We start from the raw sequence: 22,090 nt of genomic DNA, 5'->3' as shown, positions 1-22,090 counted from the left end.
GTGCTGCTCCTCGGCCCCCCGTTTTCCCCGAGCTCCCAGGACTTTAATGATGCGGATTTTTTTCAATAGATGGAGTTACACATATGTTGATATATATGCGATTTGATATGTATGTTATTTTGTTGTATTGACAGCAAGTTTCAAAACTCCATATGTCAAATTTGCTGGAGGTGTTAACATCATAGTTATTCATATGCTTAGAAAATGTAGAATTTTGTGCCAAAAAAAAAAAAAAAGCATTTGTGGGAAGTTTTAATTCATTATTTTGAAGAAAAAGTTATACTTTGGGAAGCTTATGGTGAACATGCTCCATCTCAAGATACTTGTGAATGCTGGTTTAAGTGCTTTAAAAGTGATGATTTCGATGTGAAAGACAAAGAACGTCCAGACCAACCGAAAAAGGTTGAAGACCGACAATGACAAGCATTATTGGATGAAGATGCTGTCAAGCTTACAATTTGCAGAAAGATTAAACGTTGCTCAGCACACAATTTCCAATCAATTATAAGCAATGGGGAAGATTTTAAAGGAAAGAAAATGGGTGCCACCTCAACTGAATGAAAGACAAATGAAAAACTGAAAAGTTATCAGTAAAATGTTGCTTCAACGGCATGAAAGAAAGTCTTTTTTTTGCATCCACTGGCGATGAAAATGGATTTATTTTGAGAATCCCAAATGCACAAAACCATCAGTTGATCCAGGTCAACCATCAACATCAACTGCAAGGCCAAATTGCTTCAGAAAGAAGACAATGCTCTGCATTTGGTGGGACCAGGAAGGTGTGGTGTATTATGAGCTAAAACCAGTTGAAACCATTAATACTGATTGCTACTGACAACAAATAATCAATTGGAACCATGCTTTGATTGTGAAATGACCAGAATGTGCCAGAGGACACGAAAAGTAATTTTGCTTCATGATGACTCACCATCACACACTTCAAAACCAGTTGAAGACACGTTAAAAGATCTTGCCTGGAGAGTAAGAACCCACCCGCCGTATTCACCAGACCCCGCTCCTTCAGATGACCACTTGTTCCGATCAATGGCACACACACTGTCTGAGCAGCACTTCAAACGTACGAAGAAGTGGAAAATTGGGTCTCTGAATGGTTTGCTTCGAAACAAGAACAGTTCTATTGGGACGGTATCCAAAAATTACCTGGAAGATGGGGAAATGGGTAGCTAGCGCTGGACATTACTTTGAAAAAAGCACTTTTGATGTTTCTCTTGAAATTACCATGTTTTCTTTGGTTACAAAATCTGCATTATTAACCTGAACACCTGGTACACCCAGAGAAGCTGAGCCTTGCACTGCTTCTCACAGTAGCTTTGTGTTGTTCCCGGCAGCCACAGAGACCTGTCAGCCACAGAGACCTGTCAGTCAGCCACAGAGACCTGTCAGTCAGCCACAGAGACCTGTCAGTCAGCCACAGAGACCTGTCAGCCACAGAGACCTATCAGCCACAGAGACTTGTCAACCACAGAGACCTGTCAGTCACAGAGACCTGTCAGTCAACCACATGATGACCCCATAGCGTCCAGCTTCTCCCCCAGACATCTGAACTTTGACCTCTGCTTCCTTGCCTGTCGGTGTGTGCAGAACAGACGCTGTTGGTTGGTGTGCGGTGGAGATGGCTCCAGGGCGGGGAAGTGTGGGGGAGCCCAGAGACTGTGTCAGGCCGTGCTCCCTGCCCGGACACAGCCCCAAGTCCGCCCTCCCCTCCAGTGGTTCTGGGCACAGGTGCATCCAGCTGAGGTGTCTCTGGAATTCTGTTAGGGGGGCTTTTAGAATCTGATATTTTCCCTGACATTGGGCTTCTCCACTGAAAAGCCATGAAAAGACGCTCTTTCATGCCGTTGGGGGCTGTGTGCACAGCTGTCAGGGACGCTCTCTGACGGTGGTCATCTTTGGAATGTGAACTGTCTCCATTCGTTTGTGTTTGGCAGTTGTTTCTGTAAATCACCCGTCTCTTTTTAAAAACTCTGTGTTTATTTTAAAGTAAAAGCAGACATTTTACCTCTGGAGACTCCCGTAGGCATCTCTTACAATAAGAACATTGTGCTGCGTAGCCAGATGACGCTTATCACAAATGACCATTCCTGACGGTGTCTGGTGCCTCACACTCAGGTCCGGAGCTGCCGCACAGCCTGACATCCTGGCACGTGGTGGCTGGTCGGCCGCGTCCTCCCTGGCTGCACGGCCCCTGAGGTCTCTCCCGGGCCAGAGCCCACGCTGTGACAGTGACAGCCGTTACAGAGGGGCCCAGCCTCGTGTGCTGCACAGCGTCCCCCTCCTGGGTCAGTGTTAACCCTGACAGGAGCCTCGGGCTGTGGGGTCCATCAGGCGTGTTGTGGCCAGAAGTCCCCCCAGGTGACATGCTCGCCTCTCACCTCCCACCCGGATGCAGGAGCAGCCCTGGGCCGCCTGGAAAGGACATTGCCCGCCTTCCCTGCCCGCTGACCCGGGCCTCAGTGTCTCAGTGTGGGTTCCCAGTCCACGTGTGGACTGGCATAGCGAGACCGAGCCTGCGTCTGCAGGACTGAGTCTCGGCGTGTGGCGGGCACTGTGAGGTCATTGTGGTCGCTGTCTTTGGATGGTCAGGAATGAGGCCAGCTAGCTTTTCCTGAGAAAACTTACTAATCCTTACATTTTTAAGACTAGATTTAAAAAATGTTTTTATTGAGAGGAAGGGCAAGGGAAAAATAGATAGGAACATCAATGATGAGAATCATTGAACGGCTGCCTCCTGCACGCCCCTTACTGGGGATCCAGGGATTGAGACTGCAGCCCAGACAGGTGTGCTGACTGGGAATCGAACCGTGACCTTCTGCTTCATCGGTAGACAATCACTGAGCCACACGGGCCGGGTAGTGCCCTCCTCCATGATGCACTCCGCACGTGGAGTTCCGTGCCTAAATCAGTGAGCCACGCAGCCAGCTCGCGGCACACGTTGGCAGTGTGGGGCAGTCTGTTCTGGGCTGTTCAAGGTGGAGGATGCTGGTAAACATTCCAAGCAAAGTGACCTTTCGGTGGGGAGTTTGTCAGCCACTCCTTTTTCCAGAACTCCTATTTAGTTGGGTGTGGCTACAGGGTTCCCATTTTAAAACACTCACTAATGTGTGTATTCCCTGCGTATCGGTCAGTGGTCGGTGGTGTGCTAATTGGTTTTCATGTGATTTTCTGAGAAACCTAGGTCTTTGTCAAAAGTGGTGAGAATTTTGAGGGTATTGGTAATTAATCCATTACCAATTACAGTACGGATCAATCTAAATTTAAGCTATAAGGCATTTTAGAAAATCACTAATATATTTCTGTGGGAGGAAAAGGCAAGCTTTTTTATTTTCCCCCAGGAAAATACATAGAAAATGTAAATGACACACTGAATATTAATTATATTTACAGTTACAGAAGTGATTCTAGAAGCAAACGATTTTTTCCACTCACATGAGCAGCTCTTGTACAAAAACCCTGTTGACAACAGTGTGTACACAGAAAGAAAGAATACACACATAGACTCCCAAGGATGCCTCGCTGGATGCTGACACGCGTGTGGGTTCTTTCTCACGTGTTTGCATGTGCTTTCTTCTTAAGCATTAGCTCATTGCTGTCTTTTCTGTGAGGACTCATGTTTGGGGAGGGACTCAAAGGGAGACTATCTCCAACTATACACGCGGCAAAGGTGGCCCACCGCCTGCGAGGGCGTCGCCACCCTCTGAGGGTGCAGGTGCTCTGAGCGGCCGCTGCCGTCCACCATTCTCTCACCAGCTCGCATTAACACAGCATCCTGCTCTGCTCTCTCTGCTCTCGGATTTGTTTGCTCACTTGAAGGCACAGTACTTTTTTAGGTGGATTGTCTTTCATGGCACTTGACGGTAAGCAGACAGCAGGTTGTACTTGTCCACAGTTGTGATTTGTTCTCGAGCAAATTGCGTCTCAGTCTCGTTGGCTGCGTTGCTCCCCCGGGGGAGGCTCTGCCGCTCCCGTGTGAGGTGCTGTCTTTGTGCACCCTCCTCTTCCCTTTGTGCACCCTCGCTGGCAAGCTTCCCAAACACCAGAGGAATTTCTGTTCTCAGGATACCGGCTTTGCTCATCCCGGAGGTTGGAGAACCAGGAGGGGGAGGCAGGAGGCAGCCAGGTGTCAGCAGACGGAGCCTGAGAGTGCGTCTGTGCGGGAGGCTCCGGCGAATCCTACCCGGAGCGCCTTCCGCACTAACAGTAAAGCACTCCCTCCCCTTTCGGAACCCTGACAGCATAGCTGAGGACTGTGGCATCACCCTTTATGGTGTGGATGTGCTACAATTTGCAGAGGAATTTAGCAATTTCAAACAGTTATTTCCTCTTAGTTTTTTTTTCTGCTATAAAATTATCGTTCAAAACCATATTATTGAGTGGTCAGAATAAAAATCCTCCTCCTCCAGATTGCTTTCTGGAGGTTTTTCCTTTGCTCTTTTATTTTACTGTTCTTTCATTTCTATTTATTTATTTTTAATATATGATATTTTATTGCTTTTTACAGAGAGGAAGGGAGAGAGAGATAGCCAGAAATGTCAATGAGAGAGAAACATCTGCCAGCTGCCTCCTGCACACCCCCTACCAGGGATGTGCCCGCAACCAAGGTGCATGCCCTTGACCAGAACCAAACCTGGGACCTTTCAGTTCGCAGACCAATGCTCTATCCACTGAGCCAAACTGGTTTCGGCTGTTCTTTCATTTTTAAATATATTTTATAAAACTTATCATAAAGATAGCCTGGTATATGGAATTATTGAGAAGAAAGAGAGGTGAGGGAGTTAGGCAGTAATTTGCTTTGATGGTATCTAATGTGTTTACTTCCAGGTTATTTTAGACGTGTTCTCTTAATAGAAACTTCCATAGAACTGCGTAAAGTCAGTCAAACAAGTTCCTCTTTATCCATAAAATGTACTCTGTGAGACTTTACCATTGCTGGGGTATTATAGCTGCTTAGCGGCTTTCATTCAGCACATTTGGTTGTAGATTCTCAAGGCAGGTGGAATGCCATGGGCAGAGGGCGCTGGAACAGTGTGGGGGGCAGCGTCCCTGAGAAGTGAGCCCGGGGGCGCTGGCCGCAGTGCGGAGGCCGGGGCTGCCCGTGGTTTCCCAGGGCGCTTGGCCCTGAGGGGCAGGCCTGGCCGAAGGGCTGGCTGGCTGAGAGCGGTTCGGGTGCGGCCGCTTGGTGGGGAGGTACAGTTCCTCCCGATGACCTGAGGAGGCGGCGTTTCAGTGGGAAATGCGTTTGGCTGTGAGTACTTAAACAGCGGAGGCTTCACTCAGCTCCTTTCTCTCGGGACCAGAGGCACTGCTCAGGGCCAGCCAGCTCTGGTCGGGCCCAGGCCTCCTCCTCCTCCTCGCAGTCCCCTCTCAGTGGCCCCTTAGGGCCCTGATGGTGCCGGGAGCTGCAGCCTCCCCCAGCCTGGTCAGCGGGAGAGGGCTCATGGCACTCCCACCGGCACCTCTGGGCCGGCCGGCTGCTCGGAGGGCTGGAGTCCGCCCGGGATGCTGGCGGGGTCTGCAGAGATGGTGTGACCTGACACAGGTGAGTGTGTGAATGCCGCTGGAGCGGTGAGTGTGTGAATGCACTGGAGCGGTGAGTGTGTGAATGCCGCTGGAGCAGTGAGTGTGTGAATGCCGCTGGAGCGGTGAGTGTGTGAATGCACTGGAGCAGTGAGTGTGTGAATGCACTGGAGCGGTGAGTGTGTGAATGCACTGGAGCGGTGAGTGTGTGAATGCCGCTGGAGCAGTGAGTGTGTGAATGCACTGGAGCAGTGACTGTGTGAATGCACTGGAGCAGTGAGTGTGTGAATGCACTGGAGCGGTGAGTGTGTGAATGCACTGGAGCAGTGAGTGTGTGAATGCCGCTGGAGCCGTGAGTGTGTGAATGCCACTGGAGCAGTGAGTGTGTGAATGCCGCTGGAGCGGTGAGTGTGTGAATGCACTGGAGCAGTGAGTGTGTGAATGCACTGGAGCAGTGACTGTGTGAATGCACTGGAGCAGTGAGTGTGTGAATGCACTGGAGCGGTGAGTGTGTGAATGCCGCTGGAGCGGTGAGTGTGTGAATGCCGCTGGAGCGGTGAGTGTGTGAATGCCGCTGGAGCAGTGAGTGTGTGAATGCCACTGGAGCAGTGAGTGTGTGAATGCCGCTGGAGCGGTGAGTGTGTGAATGCACTGGAGCGGTGAGTGTGTGAATGCCGCTGGAGCAGTGAGTGTGTGAATGCCGCTGGAGCAGTGAGTGTGTGAATGCACTGGAGCAGTGAGTGTGTGAATGCACTGGAGCTGTGAGTGTGTGAATGCACTGGAGCAGTGAGTGTGTGAATGCCGCTGGAGCAGTGAGTGTGTGAATGCCGCTGGAGCAGTGAGTGTGTGAATGCACTGGAGCGGTGAGTGTGTGAATGCACTGGAGCAGTGAGTGTGTGAATGCCGCTGGAGCAGTGAGTGTGTGAATGCCGCTGGAGCAGTGAGTGTGTGAATGCCGCTGGAGCGGTGAGTGTGTGAATGCACTGGAGCAGTGAGTGTGTGAATGCCGCTGGAGCGGTGAGTGTGTGAATGCACTGGAGCAGTGAGTGTGTGAATGCACTGGAGCAGTGAGTGTGTGAATGCACTGGAGCGGTGAGTGTGTGAATGCCGCTGGAGCAGTGAGTGTGTGAATGCCGCTGGAGCAGTGAGTGTGTGAATGCCACTGGAGCAGTGAGTGTGTGAATGCACTGGAGCGGTGAGTGTGTGAATGCACTGGAGCAGTGAGTGTGTGAATGCCGCTGGAGCAGTGAGTGTGTGAATGCCGCTGGAGCAGTGAGTGTGTGAATGCACTGGAGCAGTGAGTGTGTGAATGCACTGGAGCTGTGAGTGTGTGAATGCACTGGAGCAGTGAGTGTGTGAATGCCGCTGGAGCAGTGAGTGTGTGAATGCCGCTGGAGCAGTGAGTGTGTGAATGCACTGGAGCAGTGAGTGTGTGAATGCCGCTGGAGCAGTGAGTGTGTGAATGCCGCTGGAGCAGTGAGTGTGTGAATGCCGCTGGAGCGGTGAGTGTGTGAATGCCGCTGGAGCGGTGAGTGTGTGAATGCCGCTGGAGCGGTGAGTGTGTGAATGCCGCTGGAGCAGTGAGTGTGTGAATGCCACTGGAGCAGTGAGTGTGTGAATGCCGCTGGAGCGGTGAGTGTGTGAATGCACTGGAGCAGTGAGTGTGTGAATGCCGCTGGAGCAGTGAGTGTGTGAATGCCGCTGGAGCAGTGAGTGTGTGAATGCACTGGAGCAGTGAGTGTGTGAATGCACTGGAGCAGTGAGTGTGTGAATGCACTGGAGCGGTGAGTGTGTGAATGCACTGGAGCAGTGAGTGTGTGAATGCCGCTGGAGCAGTGAGTGTGTGAATGCACTGGAGCAGTGAGTGTGTGAATGCCGCTGGAGCAGTGAGTGTGTGAATGCCGCTGGAGCAGTGAGTGTGTGAATGCACTGGAGCAGTGAGTGTGTGAATGCCCTGGAGCAGTGAGTGTGTGAATGCCGCTGGAGCAGTGAGTGTGTGAATGCCGCTGGAGCAGTGAGTGTGTGAATGCACTGGAGCAGTGAGTGTGTGAATGCCGCTGGAGCAGTGAGCGTGTGAATGCACTGGAGCAGTGAGTGTGTGAATGCCGCTGGAGCAGTGAGTGTGTGAATGCACTGGAGCGGTGAGTGTGTGAATGCACTGGAGCAGTGAGTGTGTGAATGCACTGGAGCGGTGAGTGTGTGAATGCCGCTGGAGCAGTGAGTGTGTGAATGCACTGGAGCGGTGAGTGTGTGAATGCACTGGAGCAGTGAGTGTGTGAATGCACTGGAGCGGTGAGTGTGTGAATGCCGCTGGAGCGGTGAGTGTGTGAATGCACTGGAGCAGTGAGTGTGTGAATGCCGCTGGAGCGATGAGTGTGTGAATGCCGCTGGAGCAGTGAGTGTGTGAATGCACTGGAGCGGTGAGTGTGTGAATGCACTGGAGCAGTGAGTGTGTGAATGCACTGGAGCGGTGAGTGTGTGAATGCCGCTGGAGCAGTGAGTGTGTGAATGCACTGGAGCGGTGAGTGTGTGAATGCACTGGAGCAGTGAGTGTGTGAATGCACTGGAGCAGTGAGTGTGTGAATGCACTGGAGCGGTGAGTGTGTGAATGCACTGGAGCGGTGAGTGTGTGAATGCCCTGGAGCAGTGAGTGTGTGAATGCCGCTGGAGCAGTGAGTGTGTGAATGCCGCTGGAGCAGTGAGTGTGTGAATGCACTGGAGCAGTGAGTGTGTGAATGCCGCTGGAGCAGTGAGCGTGTGAATGCACTGGAGCAGTGAGTGTGTGAATGCCGCTGGAGCGGTGAGTGTGTGAATGCACTGGAGCAGTGAGTGTGTGAATGCACTGGAGCGGTGAGTGTGTGAATGCACTGGAGCGGTGAGTGTGTGAATGCCGCTGGAGCAGTGAGTGTGTGAATGCACTGGAGCGGTGAGTGTGTGAATGCACTGGAGCGGTGAGTGTGTGAATGCACTGGAGCGGTGAGTGTGTGAATGCCGCTGGAGCAGTGAGTGTGTGAATGCACTGGAGCGGTGAGTGTGTGAATGCACTGGAGCAGTGAGTGTGTGAATGCACTGGAGCGGTGAGTGTGTGAATGCACTGGAGCGGTGAGTGTGTGAATGCCGCTGGAGCGGTGAGTGTGTGAATGCACTGGAGCGGTGAGTGTGTGAATGCCGCTGGAGCGATGAGTGTGTGAATGCCGCTGGAGCAGTGAGTGTGTGAATGCACTGGAGCGGTGAGTGTGTGAATGCACTGGAGCAGTGAGTGTGTGAATGCACTGGAGCGGTGAGTGTGTGAATGCCGCTGGAGCAGTGAGTGTGTGAATGCACTGGAGCGGTGAGTGTGTGAATGCACTGGAGCAGTGAGTGTGTGAATGCACTGGAGCAGTGAGTGTGTGAATGCACTGGAGCGGTGAGTGTGTGAATGCACTGGAGCGGTGAGTGTGTGAATGCACTGGAGCGGTGAGTGTGTGAATGCCGCTGGAGCGGTGGGTGTGTGAATGCACTGGAGCGGTGAGTGTGTGAATGCACTGGAGCAGTGAGTGTGTGAATGCACTGGAGCAGTGAGTGTGTGAATGCACTGGAGCGGTGAGTGTGTGAATGCACTGGAGCGGTGAGTGTGTGAATGCACTGGAGCGGTGAGTGTGTGAATGCACTGGAGCAGTGAGTGTGTGAATGCCGCTGGAGCAGTGAGTGTGTGAATGCCGCTGGAGCGGTGAGTGTGTGAATGCACTGGAGCGGTGAGTGTGTGAATGCCGCTGGAGCAGTGAGTGTGTGAATGCCGCTGGAGCGGTGAGTGTGTGAATGCACTGGAGCGGTGAGTGTGTGAATGCACTGGAGCGGTGAGTGTGTGAATGCACTGGAGCTGTGAGTGTGTGAATACACTGGAGCAGTGAGTGTGTGAATGCCGCTGGAGCAGTGAGCGTGTGAATGCCGCTGGAGCAGTGAGTGTGTGAATGCCGCTGGAGCGGTGAGTGTGTGAATGCACTGGAGCAGTGAGTGTGTGAATGCACTGGAGCGGTGAGTGTGTGAATGCACTGGAGCGGTGAGTGTGTGAATGCCGCTGGAGCAGTGAGTGTGTGAATGCACTGGAGCGGTGAGTGTGTGAATGCACTGGAGCAGTGAGTGTGTGAATGCACTGGAGCGGTGAGTGTGTGAATGCCGCTGGAGCAGTGAGTGTGTGAATGCACTGGAGCGGTGAGTGTGTGAATGCACTGGAGCAGTGAGTGTGTGAATGCACTGGAGCGGTGAGTGTGTGAATGCCGCTGGAGCGGTGAGTGTGTGAATGCACTGGAGCAGTGAGTGTGTGAATGCCGCTGGAGCGATGAGTGTGTGAATGCCGCTGGAGCGGTGAGTGTGTGAATGCCGCTGGAGCGGTGAGTGTGTGAATGCACTGGAGCAGTGAGTGTGTGAATGCACTGGAGCGGTGAGTGTGTGAATGCCGCTGGAGCAGTGAGTGTGTGAATGCACTGGAGCGGTGAGTGTGTGAATGCACTGGAGCAGTGAGTGTGTGAATGCACTGGAGCAGTGAGTGTGTGAATGCACTGGAGCGGTGAGTGTGTGAATGCACTGGAGCGGTGAGTGTGTGAATGCACTGGAGCGGTGAGTGTGTGAATGCCGCTGGAGCAGTGAGTGTGTGAATGCACTGGAGCGGTGAGTGTGTGAATGCACTGGAGCAGTGAGTGTGTGAATGCACTGGAGCAGTGAGTGTGTGAATGCACTGGAGCAGTGAGTGTGTGAATGCCGCTGGAGCAGTGAGTGTGTGAATGCACTGGAGCAGTGAGTGTGTGAATGCCGCTGGAGCAGTGAGTGTGTGAATGCCGCTGGAGCAGTGAGTGTGTGAATGCACTGGAGCAGTGAGTGTGTGAATGCCCTGGAGCAGTGAGTGTGTGAATGCCGCTGGAGCAGTGAGTGTGTGAATGCCGCTGGAGCAGTGAGTGTGTGAATGCACTGGAGCAGTGAGTGTGTGAATGCACTGGAGCGGTGAGTGTGTGAATGCACTGGAGCGGTGAGTGTGTGAATGCCGCTGGAGCAGTGAGTGTGTGAATGCACTGGAGCGGTGAGTGTGTGAATGCACTGGAGCAGTGAGTGTGTGAATGCACTGGAGCGGTGAGTGTGTGAATGCCGCTGGAGCAGTGAGTGTGTGAATGCACTGGAGCGGTGAGTGTGTGAATGCACTGGAGCAGTGAGTGTGTGAATGCACTGGAGCGGTGAGTGTGTGAATGCCGCTGGAGCGGTGAGTGTGTGAATGCACTGGAGCAGTGAGTGTGTGAATGCCGCTGGAGCGGTGAGTGTGTGAATGCCGCTGGAGCGGTGAGTGTGTGAATGCCGCTGGAGCGGTGAGTGTGTGAATGCACTGGAGCAGTGAGTGTGTGAATGCACTGGAGCGGTGAGTGTGTGAATGCCGCTGGAGCAGTGAGTGTGTGAATGCACTGGAGCGGTGAGTGTGTGAATGCACTGGAGCAGTGAGTGTGTGAATGCACTGGAGCAGTGAGTGTGTGAATGCACTGGAGCGGTGAGTGTGTGAATGCACTGGAGCGGTGAGTGTGTGAATGCACTGGAGCGGTGAGTGTGTGAATGCCGCTGGAGCAGTGAGTGTGTGAATGCACTGGAGCGGTGAGTGTGTGAATGCACTGGAGCAGTGAGTGTGTGAATGCACTGGAGCAGTGAGTGTGTGAATGCACTGGAGCAGTGAGTGTGTGAATGCCGCTGGAGCAGTGAGTGTGTGAATGCACTGGAGCAGTGAGTGTGTGAATGCCGCTGGAGCAGTGAGTGTGTGAATGCCGCTGGAGCAGTGAGTGTGTGAATGCACTGGAGCAGTGAGTGTGTGAATGCCCTGGAGCAGTGAGTGTGTGAATGCCGCTGGAGCAGTGAGTGTGTGAATGCCGCTGGAGCAGTGAGTGTGTGAATGCACTGGAGCAGTGAGTGTGTGAATGCCGCTGGAGCAGTGAGCGTGTGAATGCACTGGAGCAGTGAGTGTGTGAATGCCGCTGGAGCGGTGAGTGTGTGAATGCACTGGAGCAGTGAGTGTGTGAATGCACTGGAGCGGTGAGCGTGTGAATGCACTGGAGCGGTGAGTGTGTGAATGCCGCTGGAGCAGTGAGTGTGTGAATGCACTGGAGCGGTGAGTGTGTGAATGCACTGGAGCAGTGAGTGTGTGAATGCACTGGAGCGGTGAGTGTGTGAATGCCGCTGGAGCAGTGAGTGTGTGAATGCACTGGAGCGGTGAGTGTGTGAATGCACTGGAGCAGTGAGTGTGTGAATGCACTGGAGCGGTGAGTGTGTGAATGCACTGGAGCGGTGAGTGTGTGAATGCCGCTGGAGCGGTGAGTGTGTGAATGCACTGGAGCAGTGAGTGTGTGAATGCCGCTGGAGCGATGAGTGTGTGAATGCCGCTGGAGCAGTGAGTGTGTGAATGCACTGGAGCGGTGAGTGTGTGAATGCACTGGAGCAGTGAGTGTGTGAATGCACTGGAGCGGTGAGTGTGTGAATGCCGCTGGAGCAGTGAGTGTGTGAATGCACTGGAGCAGTGAGTGTGTGAATGCACTGGAGCAGTGAGTGTGTGAATGCACTGGAGCGGTGAGTGTGTGAATGCACTGGAGCGGTGAGTGTGTGAATGCACTGGAGCGGTGAGTGTGTGAATGCCGCTGGAGCAGTGAGTGTGTGAATGCACTGGAGCGGTGAGTGTGTGAATGCACTGGAGCAGTGAGTGTGTGAATGCACTGGAGCAGTGAGTGTGTGAATGCACTGGAGCGGTGAGTGTGTGAATGCACTGGAGCGGTGAGTGTGTGAATGCACTGGAGCGGTGAGTGTGTGAATGCACTGGAGCAGTGAGTGTGTGAATGCCGCTGGAGCAGTGAGTGTGTGAATGCCGCTGGAGCGGTGAGTGTGTGAATGCACTGGAGCGGTGAGTGTGTGAATGCCGCTGGAGCAGTGAGTGTGTGAATGCCGCTGGAGCGGTGAGTGTGTGAATGCACTGGAGCGGTGAGTGTGTGAATGCACTGGAGCGGTGAGTGTGTGAATGCACTGGAGCTGTGAGTGTGTGAATACACTGGAGCAGTGAGTGTGTGAATGCCGCTGGAGCAGTGAGTGTGTGAATGCACTGGAGCAGTGAGTGTGTGAATGCCGCTGGAGCAGTGAGTGTGTGAATGCCGCTGGAGCAGTGAGTGTGTGAATGCACTGGAGCAGTGAGTGTGTGAATGCACTGGAGCAGTGAGTGTGTGAATGCCGCTGGAGCGGTGAGTGTGTGAATGCACTGGAGCAGTGAGTGTGTGAATGCCGCTGGAGCAGTGAGTGTGTGAATGCACTGGAGCAGTGAGTGTGTGAATGCACTGGAGCAGTGAGTGTGTGAATGCCGCTGGAGCGGTGAGTGTGTGAATGCACTGGAGCAGTGAGTGTGTGAATGCCGCTGGAGCAGTGAGTGTGTGAATGCCACTGGAGCGGTGAGTGTGTGAATGCACTGGAGCAGTGAGTGTGTGAATGCCACTGGAGCGGTGAGTGTGTGAATGCACTGGAGCAGTGAGTGTGTGAATGCACTGGAGCAGTGAGTGTGTGAATGCCGCTGGAGCAGTGAGTGTGTGAATGCCACTGGAGCGGTGAGTGTGTGAATGCACTGGAGCAGTGAGTGTGTGAATGCCACTGGAGCGGTGAGTGTGTGAATGCCGCTGGAGCAGTGAGTGTGTGAATGCACTGGAGCAGTGAGTGTGTGAATGCCGCTGGAGCAGTGAGTGTGTGAATGCCGCTGGAGTAGTGAGTGTGTGAATGCACTGGAGCAGTGAGTGTGTGAATGCACTGGAGCAGTGAGTGTGTGAATGCCGCTGGAGCGGTGAGTGTGTGAATGCACTGGAGCAGTGAGTGTGTGAATGCCACTGGAGCAGTGAGTGTGTGAATGCCACTGGAGCGGTGAGTGTGTGAATGCACTGGAGCAGTGAGTGTGTGAATGCCACTGGAGCGGTGAGTGTGTGAATGCACTGGAGCGGTGAGTGTGTGAATGCACTGGAGCAGTGAGTGTGTGAATGCCGCTGGAGCAGTGAGTGTGTGAATGCCACTGGAGCGGTGAGTGTGTGAATGCACTGGAGCGGTGAGTGTGTGAATGCACTGGAGCAGTGAGTGTGTGAATGCCGCTGGAGCAGTGAGTGTGTGAATGCCACTGGAGCGGTGAGTGTGTGAATGCACTGGAGCGGTGAGTGTGTGAATGCCACTGGAGCGGTGAGTGTGTGAATGCACTGGAGCAGTGAGTGTGTGAATGCACTGGAGCAGTGAGTGTGTGAATGCACTGGAGCAGTGAGTGTGTGAATGCTGCTGGAGCGGTGAGTGTGTGAATGCACTGGAGCGGTGAGTGTGTGAATGCACTGGAGCAGTGAGTGTGTGAATGCCGCTGGAGCGGTGAGTGTGTGAATGCCGCTGGAGCGGTGAGTGTGTGAATGCCGCTGGAGCGGTGAGTGTGTGAATGCACTGGAGCGGTGAGTGTGTGAATGCACTGGAGCAGTGAGTGTGTGAATGCCGCTGGAGCGGTGAGTGTGTGAATGTACTGGAGCGGTGAGTGTGTGAATGCACTGGAGCAGTGAGTGTGTGAATGCCGCTGGAGCGGTGAGTGTGTGAATGCACTGGAGCAGTGAGTGTGTGAATGCCGCTGGAGCAGTGAGTGTGTGAATGCCGCTGGAGCGGTGAGTGTGTGAATGCCGCTGGAGCGGTGAGTGTGTGAATGCACTGGAGCAGTGAGCGTGTGAATGCCGCTGGAGCGGTGAGTGTGTGAATGCCGCTGGAGCGGTGAGTGTGTGAATGCCGCTGGAGCGGTGAGTGTGTGAATGCCGCTGGAGCAGTGAGTGTGTGAATGTACTGGAGCAGTGAGTGTGTGAATGCCACTGGAGCGGTGAGTTTGTGAATGCCGCTGGAGCAGTGAGTGTGTGAATGCACTGGAGCAGTGAGTGTGTGAATGCCACTGGAGCGGTGAGTGTGTGAATGCCGCTGGAGCAGTGAGTGTGTGAATGCACTGGAGCAGTGAGCGTGTGAATGCCGCTGGAGCGGTGAGCGTGTGAATGCCACTGGAGCGGTGAGTGTGTGAATGCCACTGGAGCGGTGAGTGTGTGAATGCGCTGGAGCAGTGAGTGTGTGAATGCACTGGAGCAGTGAGTGTGTGAATGCACTGGAGCAGTGAGTGTGTGAATGCACTGGAGCGGTGAGTGTGTGAATGCACTGGAGCTGTGAGTGTGTGAATGCACTGGAGCAGTGAGTGTGTGAATGCACTGGAGCGGTGAGTGTGTGAATGCCGCTGGAGCAGTGAGTGTGTGAATGCACTGGAGCAGTGAGTGTGTGAATGCACTGGAGCGGTGAGTGTGTGAATGCCGCTGGAGCAGTGAGTGTGTGAATGCCGCTGGAGCAGTGAGTGTGTGAATGCCGCTGGAGCGGTGAGTGTGTGAATGCCGCTGGAGCAGTGAGCGTGTGAATGCCGCTGGAGCAGTGAGTGTGTGAATGCACTGGAGCAGTGAGGTGTGTATGCCGCTGGAGCAGTGAGTGTGTGAATGCCGCTGGAGCGCACACTTAGTGCTCAGAACGAATAGTCTTACGTTACGGATATTATACAACAAACAACAAGCAGACGCAGTCCTCCAGGAGGGCAGGAGTGGGCTCTTCCCGGACAGCCCTGCGCGGACAGCCCGGTGCGGTTCCTGTGGAAGGGAGTGAGTGTGCGTGGCCAGGGCCTTCGGAACACTGTCACGGCCGGAACACCAGAGCCGCCCGCGGCCCGGTGCAGGCAGGCGTGGGTCCGTCCCGGAGAACTGCCCAGGAGCAGAGGACGTCAGCCCCTCCCGTGCCTAACCAGAGTTCTCGTCCGCAGTGGCATCGCCAGAGCGTGGACGCGGGCCTACTTCGGCGAAGGCTCCGGCCCGGTGCTGCTGGATGAGGTGCGCTGCACGGGCAACGAGCTGGCCCTCGAGGAGTGTCCGAGGCGGCCCTGGGGCGAGCACAACTGCGGCCACGGAGAGGACGCCGGCGTGTCCTGCACCCCGCTCACGGGTAGGCTGCCCAGCCCGGCCGGCCCCCCCCCGGCCCCTGCCCCGGCCCCGGCCCCTGCCTCTGCCCCGGCCCCCGCCCCGGCCCCCGCCCCGGCCCCGGCCCCGGACCCGGACCCTGCCCCCGCCCCTGCCCTGCCCGGCCCGGTCCCCGCCCCGGCCCCCGCCCCGGCCCCGGCCCCTGCCCCCGCCTCGGCCCGGACCCTGCCTCTGCCCCTGTCCCAGTCCCTGCCCCCGCCCCGGCCCCCGCCCTGGCCCCTGCCCGGCCACCCCTGTGTGGGCTGCTCCCGCCTCTGTCTCAGTTAGGATTAGCATAAAAACAAACAAAAACAAACACGCCCACAAGCTAACAGAAGCTGTCTGTGAGAGCGCCTTACTTACAGGCACTCTGAGTGTTCACTGGCCGGCGTGGCTCAGTGGCTGGGCGTTGACCCATGAACCGAGAGGTCACCAGTTCGATTCCCAGTCAGAGCACAGGGCCTGGGTTGTGGGCTTGATAACCAGTTGGGGCGTGCAGGAGGCAGCTGATGGATGATAGTTCTCACCGATGTTTCTCTCTCTCCCAGTTCCTTCTTCTCTCTCTAAAAACCATTAATAACATTTTTTTTAAAAAAATAATGAAGGGTATACAGTCCTGTAAAGCTAGATCAGGACCAGACAATGAAAGTCGTGTGCAGCGGCAAATTGCACATTAGGTTTTAGGCTCAGTCCATTCCCCTGTGAGCCTGTATTGACTCTCAGAAAGCGTTTGCAGCTGGTGAATCTTCAGGGTGTGGCTCTGAGTCCGCACTGTCAGAGCATCCCAGGAACTGTGGTGTGCTCTGTGTCAGCTGCACCAGACCGCAGCGGCTGCCAACGCCACGTGCACACACAAACACACACACCCACCCTCCACACCCACACACACTCACACACGCACGCACACACCCACACACACCTACACCCACATCCACACACGCACACTTGCACACACGCACACGCGCACACACACACACGCACACGTACTCACGCACACACACCTACACCCACACACGCACACGCACACGCACACACGTTCTTACATGTCTGGGGGGCAGAGGGGGGATGTGCACACCAAGGGAAGGCAGGTCATCACAGAGCCACGGTGTCTGTAGTAAAGAATTCGAAATGTGGGGTTTTAAACTGTGTTTAAAAGAAAAAAAAACCATCCTGGGGCCCGCGCAGTGCTGAGGTTGTAGTTTTCGTTGCCATGGCTCTGTGCGCCTCTGTTTCCATCAGCAGAAAAACAGGGTCTCTAAACACAGCGTCCCGCCCCGGCCGAGCCGGAGCGACCGCCTGTCTGCGGGGCTGCCTGTGCTGTGGCTGAGGCCGCCCGTGCTGTGGCTGAGGCCGCCTGTGCTGTGGCTGAGGCCGCCCGTGGTGTGGCTGAGGCCGCCCGTGGTGTGGCTGAGGCCTCCGGGCCCGTGGTGTGGCTGAGGCCTCCGGGCCGTGGTGTGGCTGAGGCCGCCCGTGGTGTGGCTGAGGCCTCCGGGCCGTGGTGTGGCTGAGGCCGCCCGTGGTGTGGCTGAGGCCTGTCTGCGCGGCCGCCCGTGGTGTGGCTGAGGCCGCCTGGCCGTGCTGTGGCTGGGAGGCCGGGCGCCGTGCGGACGGAGTATCACGCTGGGTCCGTCTGTCCTAGGAGACGTGCTTGTGCTTTAAAAGACCCCAAGATTCATGAAAAGTACGAATCTCTGCCCAAGGTCACTTATATGTTCCATTTGGGACAGTATTGGGATTATTTTGGGTGGAAATGGCTTTTTAGTCTACATTTTGGGGTACATTTATCGCATTGTGAATCCACTAGAAGGTCGATACAGGGTTCTCTGGGCGTTAACCTCGTTGAGTTCCTAAGGTTCAAATCCAGATCTGGGTGGTGAGGAGCGCCCGCAGGACATCGCCGCAGCCCCTCCCCAGCCACAGCACGGCCGGGCTTCGTGGTTTAATGCTTTTCACTTGCAGGTAAAGTGTTGAGCCATTTCCAAGATGCTTTTTTTTTTTTTTTTACTTTTGAAGTTTAAATGACAAATACCGCTCAGCCTGAAGGCCATGGAAACCACAGGACATTTCCCAGATGTTACTTACCTCAGAGTGACCCAAACAGCACTGTGGGATTACCTCAGCGTGCTTTTCCACTCGCAGAATGAGAGCATGGAAGGAGGGATGTGCCTTAGGACGGCGTGAGTGTGTCACGCTGAGAAACACCCAGCGCCCTCAGGTCACGGACAGAGACCTACCTCGGTGACATTTCTAGGAAACGTTGTTTTGCTCCTTTTTGAGGATTGTTTTGCTTCCGTCTGTGTCTCCCTCTCCTCACAGATGGGGCCCTCAGGCTTGCAGGGGGGAAGGACAGCCACGAGGGCCGCCTGGAGGTGTACCACCGGGGCCAGTGGGGGACGGTCTGTGACGACGGCTGGACGGAGCTGAACGCGTACGTGGTGTGCCGGCAGCTGGGGTTCAGGTGAGGCCCGGCAACACCGGCCCCCCGGCCACGTCCCATTTAAGCTGGTTAAGTCCTTGCCTTCACCTCTGACACCAGGACCGCACGCTCTGCCATCGGCCTGCCCGCTGGGCCTGTGAGCGAGCAGGAGCAGAGACACAGCAGCACTTTCTCTGCTGATAGAGAACGGGTCTGGCTGTTTATCCCCCTCGCCTTCCCTGCCTCACCTGTCCTTGAGGCGGGGTGACTTCATGTCCCTTTGTGTCCGTTTGAGGCGGCCGTGCGCTGTGGGTGCCCGGTGTCACCCTGCACCCCCTGCGCCGGGTGCTGCCAGTTCTGACGTCACTGCGTCCCAGTGGCAGAGCTGCCGTGCAAGGGCTCTGGGCGTCCATATTCCCTTTCTCAGAAAGCGAGGACAGTTCCCACTTCTGTGAGGAAACAGCTTCTTGTCACGAGGTGACCTCTGGAACGCACCCTCGACCTCACTGTAAAGCCGGTGTCACCCTCGGGCGACATGCTTGGTGCCCCTCCCACAGCGCCCTCCGGGGCGGGTGGCAGGGGTCCGCAGACGGCACTCACTGACCTTGACTGAGCTCACGGGAGCCCACTCTGTCCTCTGGTCCAGGTTCCTGATGTGCTCACATATGGCCGAATCATTTCATTGCGGCTCAAGATAGAGCTACCAGCAAACATGCGTTAACCCTTAACATGTGCTTTCACACAAGCCAGGCATGGCCACGGTTGATACATATTTTTTTTAATTGGTGAAAGTAATGTAAAATATTAGCAAGTTTGAAGAAGACAATAAAAAGTACCCATGCCCTAACCAATTTGTCTCAGTGGATAGAGCGTTGGCCTGAGGACTGAAGGGTCCCAGATTCGATTCCGGTCAAGGGCATGTACTTTGGTTGCGGGCACATCCCCAGTAGGGAGTGTGCAGGAGGCAACTGACTGGTGTTTCTCTCTCATCGATGTTTCTAACTCTCTATCCCTCTCCTTCCTCTCTGTAAAAAATCAATTAAAAATATATTTTTTATTTCAAACAGGAAGGGAGGAGATAGAAATATCAATGATGAGAACCATTCATTGGCTGCATCCTGCACGCCCCCTACTGGGGATCAAGTCTGCAACCCAAGGCTTATGGCCTTGGCCGGAATCGAACCCGGGACTCTTTAGTCCAAAGGCTGATGCTCTATCCACTGAGCCAAGCCTGCTAGGGCTAAAATATATATATTTTAAAAAGTACCCATAGCCGAAACTGGTTTGGCTTGGTGAATAGAGCATCAGCCTGCGGACTGAAAGGTCCCAGGTTCGATTCCGGTCAAGGGCATGTACCTTGGTTGCGGGTATGTCCCCATTAAGGGGTATGCAGGGCTGAAACTGGTTTGGCTTAGTGGTAGAGCGTCGGTCTGCGGACTGAAAGGTCCCGGGTTCAATTCCGGTCAAGGGCATGTACCTAGTAGGGGGTGTGCAAGAGGCAGCTGGTCGATGTTTCTCTCTCATCGACGTTTCTAGCTCTCTATCCCTCTCTCCTCCTCTCTGTAAAAAATCAATAAAATATATTTTTTAAAAGTACTCATAATGTTTCCATTCCTATATCAGTGTCATCAATGTAACTTGCATGTATAACTTTAAATCATCCTAGTAGTAGGCATGGGATTTTTCTATCCATATTTTTACCATTATTTTATTACATAGTTATGATTTTTAGTGACAGCATAATTTCCACTGAATGTTTATACCATGATTTATTTAAAATTTAGGTTCTTTTTTCCCTCCTGTTATAAATACTTCTATCATTCTATTAACACATGTTACTGCCCAATATTTTTGGACACTATAGTTGTAATTATTGGGTCAAGGGGTATGACATACCAGCCAAATAAATAATGACATCTAACGAATGAGAAGTACTTAATAAATGTCATTTCATCTCCAAGGTAATTTGTTAGACTGAGGGCTATATGTCATTTTCATAGATTTAGAAAGATTCATAAAAACTCCTATTTACTATATTTATGTTTTTCTTTATTAGGGTAAACAATTGAGTGACACTGCTTTTTTTCTCCATACTTCTTTAAAGTATATATTCTTAATTTTAGAGATGGAGGGAAACGGAAAGGGAGATAGAAACATCAATAAGAATCATTGATCCGCTGCCTCCTGCACGCCCTCTACTGGGGATCAAGCCCACAACAAGGGCATGTGCCCTTGACCGGAATTGAACCCTGGCCGGACAGACCCTTTAGTTTGCAGGCCGACGCTCTACCCACAGAGCCACACTAGCTAGGGCTCTCCATCTTTTATTTATTTTGTTTCACAAATCCATTTAGGCTTTTTTGTTTTTGCATCCCCAGCGTTATAAAATGTTCTCATAGTATTTGTAAAAGTTCTGGATGACTCTGTTAGAATAGGCATGCTGTGTGCTATGTGTTCCTGCAGTTCACCTGGGAATGGCTGGAGGAAATACTGGTCAGGGGTCTGAGAAGTGTTGGGTGGGTGTCTCTGTGTACGTGGATCTGTGCACGGGCTGATCAGATGGGTGCACTCTGTGGGAATGGTGTCTGTGGACAGTGCTAGTGAGGTGGGATCTAGGCTAATTTCTTTCTTGCCACGTCTTGATGAGTCAGCAAAATAGGGGGTCTTAGAAAAGCTTCATTTTTTTTTTTTTGTTTGCTCAAATGCTGTTCATGGTAAGCAAACGGGGTGACTCAGTGCACAGGGAGAGAATGAGGAAGATCCGGCTTCACAGAAAGGGGTCTTCGTGTTCTCAGCACAGACAGGACCATGTCCGTGTGTGAGTGAGTGCAGTTCCATGGCCTCGGAGGGCCACTTCAGTGCTGACATCCGGCTCCTCGGCTTCCCAGCGGAAAGGAAGCTGGGGGCGGGGTGAGCAGGCCGGGCTGGTGACCAGGTTGCTGGGCAGGTGCGTTAGCAGAGCGTCGGGTTCCAGTGGTGCAGGGTCACGAGTACGGTCAATGGGACACAAGCGCCCTCCATAGAAACATACAAAACCAAGTTCATGTGAGCCCCGAGCCTGTGGAGGGCACGGAACCTGGGGGGTCGCTGCCCCTCCCGCTTTTCCTCTGGGGAGAGGAGACCAGAGCGGCAGGGCCCATGGGACAGAGAGGGGAGCTAGAAGGCTGGTCAGAGGCCCCGGTGGGCCGGCGGCCTCAGCTCCGGGCCCAGCAGAGGCTCTGCCTGCCAGGAGCCCAGGCTAGCTCTCTGCGCCCTCTCGGGGGCGGGCTAACGGGCAGACAGAAGCCAGGCGTGGCAGGAAGGGAGGGTGGTGGTCCGTTCGCTGCACTGCGGGGCCAGCCGGCCGGCCGGCAGGAGGCCCCTGGCCGGCTGCTCGCTTCCCGCGGGTGGGGCAGGCCAAGCCGTCTGCCCGCGTCTGTCCCACCTGCAGGTACGGCAAGCAGGCCCCCGCCAGCCTCTTCGCGGGGAGCACCGGGCCCATCTGGCTGGACGAGGTCAGCTGCTCCGGACGGGAGACCAGCCTCCTGCAGTGCTCCAGGCCGCCGTGGGGGCACCACGACTGCAGCCACCGCGAGGACGTGGGCGTGGCCTGTGCCCCGCGCGGCGAGGGACACCGGCCATCGCTGGGTGAGGACACAGCCGCTGTGTGTGCCCTGTCTGTCCCAGGCAGGGGAAGCGTCCGTCTGGGACCTTTCACTCTGTTCCCTGTGTGTTCTTGTGGTCAGTCACTTCCATTAAAAAATCAATCTTCTGAGTCTTCCCACAATGTTGTAAAGTATCTGCTCCTCAAGTTACCTTCTTTACCGGAATTCAGTTTCCTGCGCGGCATGTCCGGCCAGGCCCTCTAGGAGGGACAGGAGGCTGCCATCCCCCCTCCGGCCGGTGTCGGAGAGGCTGTGGTCACCATGGTTTCACGTCTAACCTCGGGCTGAGTACGCCCCTTGGCATCCCCCGGCTCGGAGACGGGGACGCTCAGACTTCACGCTGGAAAGGGCAGGACTGGGGTCCCATGCTCACCACGTGGGCACTCAGGTAGTCGGGGTGCTGGGCTACCTAACGGTGCCTGAAATTAATTAAAGAGAGTATATGCATTACGAAATCCTGGTGCCTCCCT

General features: G+C 54.3%; 1 protein-coding gene across 1 annotated transcript in view; it reads left to right on the top strand.

The window, feature by feature from the left end:
• PRSS12 (serine protease 12) overlaps positions 1-22,090 on the top strand; it is a 56,192-nt gene that overhangs the window by 17,773 nt on the left and 16,329 nt on the right. Inside the window, exons 3-5 of the mRNA XM_045586044.1 lie at positions 15,368-15,546; positions 17,877-18,018; positions 21,407-21,603. Coding sequence (XP_045442000.1) covers positions 15,368-15,546; positions 17,877-18,018; positions 21,407-21,603 — 518 coding nt within the window. The remainder of the gene's footprint in view (positions 1-15,367; positions 15,547-17,876; positions 18,019-21,406; positions 21,604-22,090) is intronic.

Source organism: Pipistrellus kuhlii, unplaced genomic scaffold, assembly GCF_014108245.1.
Source record: "Pipistrellus kuhlii isolate mPipKuh1 unplaced genomic scaffold, mPipKuh1.p scaffold_m20_p_21, whole genome shotgun sequence".
In the NCBI taxonomy this organism is placed as follows: domain Eukaryota; kingdom Metazoa; phylum Chordata; class Mammalia; order Chiroptera; family Vespertilionidae; genus Pipistrellus; species Pipistrellus kuhlii.
The sequence above is the reverse complement of the archived record's forward strand: the minus strand, read 5'-3'. Positions and strand labels throughout refer to the sequence as shown.